Genomic DNA, 1762 nt, shown 5'->3' with positions numbered 1-1762 from the left:
GCAGAAGTCTGATATGACCTCAAGCAAAATTTCCACAATAATTTTCTTTTGTTTCTCCCACTTGAAGAAGATTCTGCCATGTTCAGTCAGGAAGCATACTGTCACTTGGTAAAAGACATTAAAATGCAGTAACAACATCATCAAGCATTTATTGAGACCTTACTGTGAGCCAGGCCCTGTTCTCAACACTTGCACATACTGACTCAGGTAAGCTCCCAGCAAGCCGATGAAGAAATAATCACAATTGCATCATGCAGGTAAGAAAACAGGCAGGGAGAGGTCAGGTAAGTGGTAAAACTGAGATTCAAACCCACGTAGTCACACTTGACTGTCTTAAACTATTATAAATTACAAGACAATTATAAGACAATTAAAATATGCCATCTTGGCACAAGTGCCATCAGACTGGCGGAAGCAGAGGCCAGACTACAGCGCGCTGTGGGGGATGTGACGCGAGGAACCTGCCCTGAAGGCAGGGAGCTGTCACTAGCCAACAGTCACCACCTTGCTAAGAGCAATGGTAAGGGCTGGAATCTAAATCCCAGTTCATATTTAGTTCCTAGAGTGACACGCTCCAGGAACGCACCAGTCAGCGGCACCCTCTCTGTTATAAATGAGGAGCACGGCCCAAGTGAGGCTGCTACCCCGAGCCTGGTACTGGACGGCGTGTGAGCTCAAGGCCCCGCTTGCTCCTTCGGCACAGAACCAGAGCCCGACCGGGTCTAAACCGAGGACCCTCAGCCGCCTTTCCTGGGGGCCCAACCACACCCTATCTTTCCAAGGGTGGGAATACAGGGTTCTTCAGAGACACAAGGCACCCCCATCTCTCTGTGCCTGCAACTGCAGTGACAACTGGAAGAGAAAGAGCCAGAGAGAGTGCTGCCTACCACCCCACACCCTATTCATCTTCCCTGAAAAACAGTGTCCCAATCACAAACATGAAAACATACTAAAAGGTCCAAAGACTTGCAGTGACCCAAGCTTTTGCAGACTGCCAGCATACGAGATTTATTCTTATCTATTAATGTCTCGGCGCGCGGCTCGCAGAATGCAAAAGTGTGATCTGCCCGGTTGCAAAGCCTGCCACACTGCCCAGAAATGAAAGGCTGTCCTGAATCCCGAGGCTGGCTTCTCCCTCCTTGGATGTGTATGCATAAAGGAAAGACATTTTATTCCAACAGCAGTCAGGGTTTGGTTCTGAGCATCTGGTCTGGCAGTAACCTCTCCTTTCCACAAATATTTGCAGAACACAGAAGAAAATGCACGTATCTCCTCAGTCCACGGGAAGAGGAGCACTGTTTAAAACAATGTCTTCACCAATACTCCCAATAAATGTTCATTCCTTAGCTCCTCCACCATCTGCCTCTTCATGGAAACACTGGTGTAACGTCTGGCTTACGCTGAATCCTGCCTGTCAAGAGTAGCATGTTTTTGGTAAACATACAAGTTAACCTACTTTTTCAACTTTCTCTCATTTTTTTTCTTATTGATGAATGCTTTCTGTTAAATGTTTCACAAATCACTTTTTTTTATGTCTGTGTAAAACTTATTCATATCTGAAATCCAAACCATTCCAGATTTGGCAATTTACTCTTACATTTATTCAACATTTTTATCTCCTAAGAAGCACGACTTTTTTTTGAGATCTCGCCACTCTAATCATCAGTCAGCGTAAGCGAGAGACTGTTAAGGGACCATTTTTCACAAAGAAACTGTTCACTTGCCCTGACGTCCATCCCCACCCAGGCTCTCAGCGACCCCC

At 46.1% G+C, this 1762-nt stretch overlaps 1 protein-coding gene across 1 annotated transcript in view; it reads right to left on the bottom strand.

Annotated features, from left to right (window-relative positions):
* Positions 1 to 1762, bottom strand: part of DCUN1D4 (DCN1, defective in cullin neddylation 1, domain containing 4) — an 81558-nt gene that overhangs the window by 36757 nt on the left and 43039 nt on the right. The window contains 1 exon segment of the mRNA XM_012639901.1: positions 587 to 750. Within this exon segment, the coding sequence (XP_012495355.1) occupies positions 587 to 750 (164 nt within the window).

The sequence above is a fragment of the Propithecus coquereli genome, unplaced genomic scaffold (assembly GCF_000956105.1).
Source record: "Propithecus coquereli isolate 6110/MARCELLA unplaced genomic scaffold, Pcoq_1.0 Scaffold143, whole genome shotgun sequence".
In the NCBI taxonomy this organism is placed as follows: Eukaryota; Metazoa; Chordata; class Mammalia; order Primates; family Indriidae; genus Propithecus; species Propithecus coquereli.
This window is presented reverse-complemented; position numbering and strand designations above follow the sequence as displayed.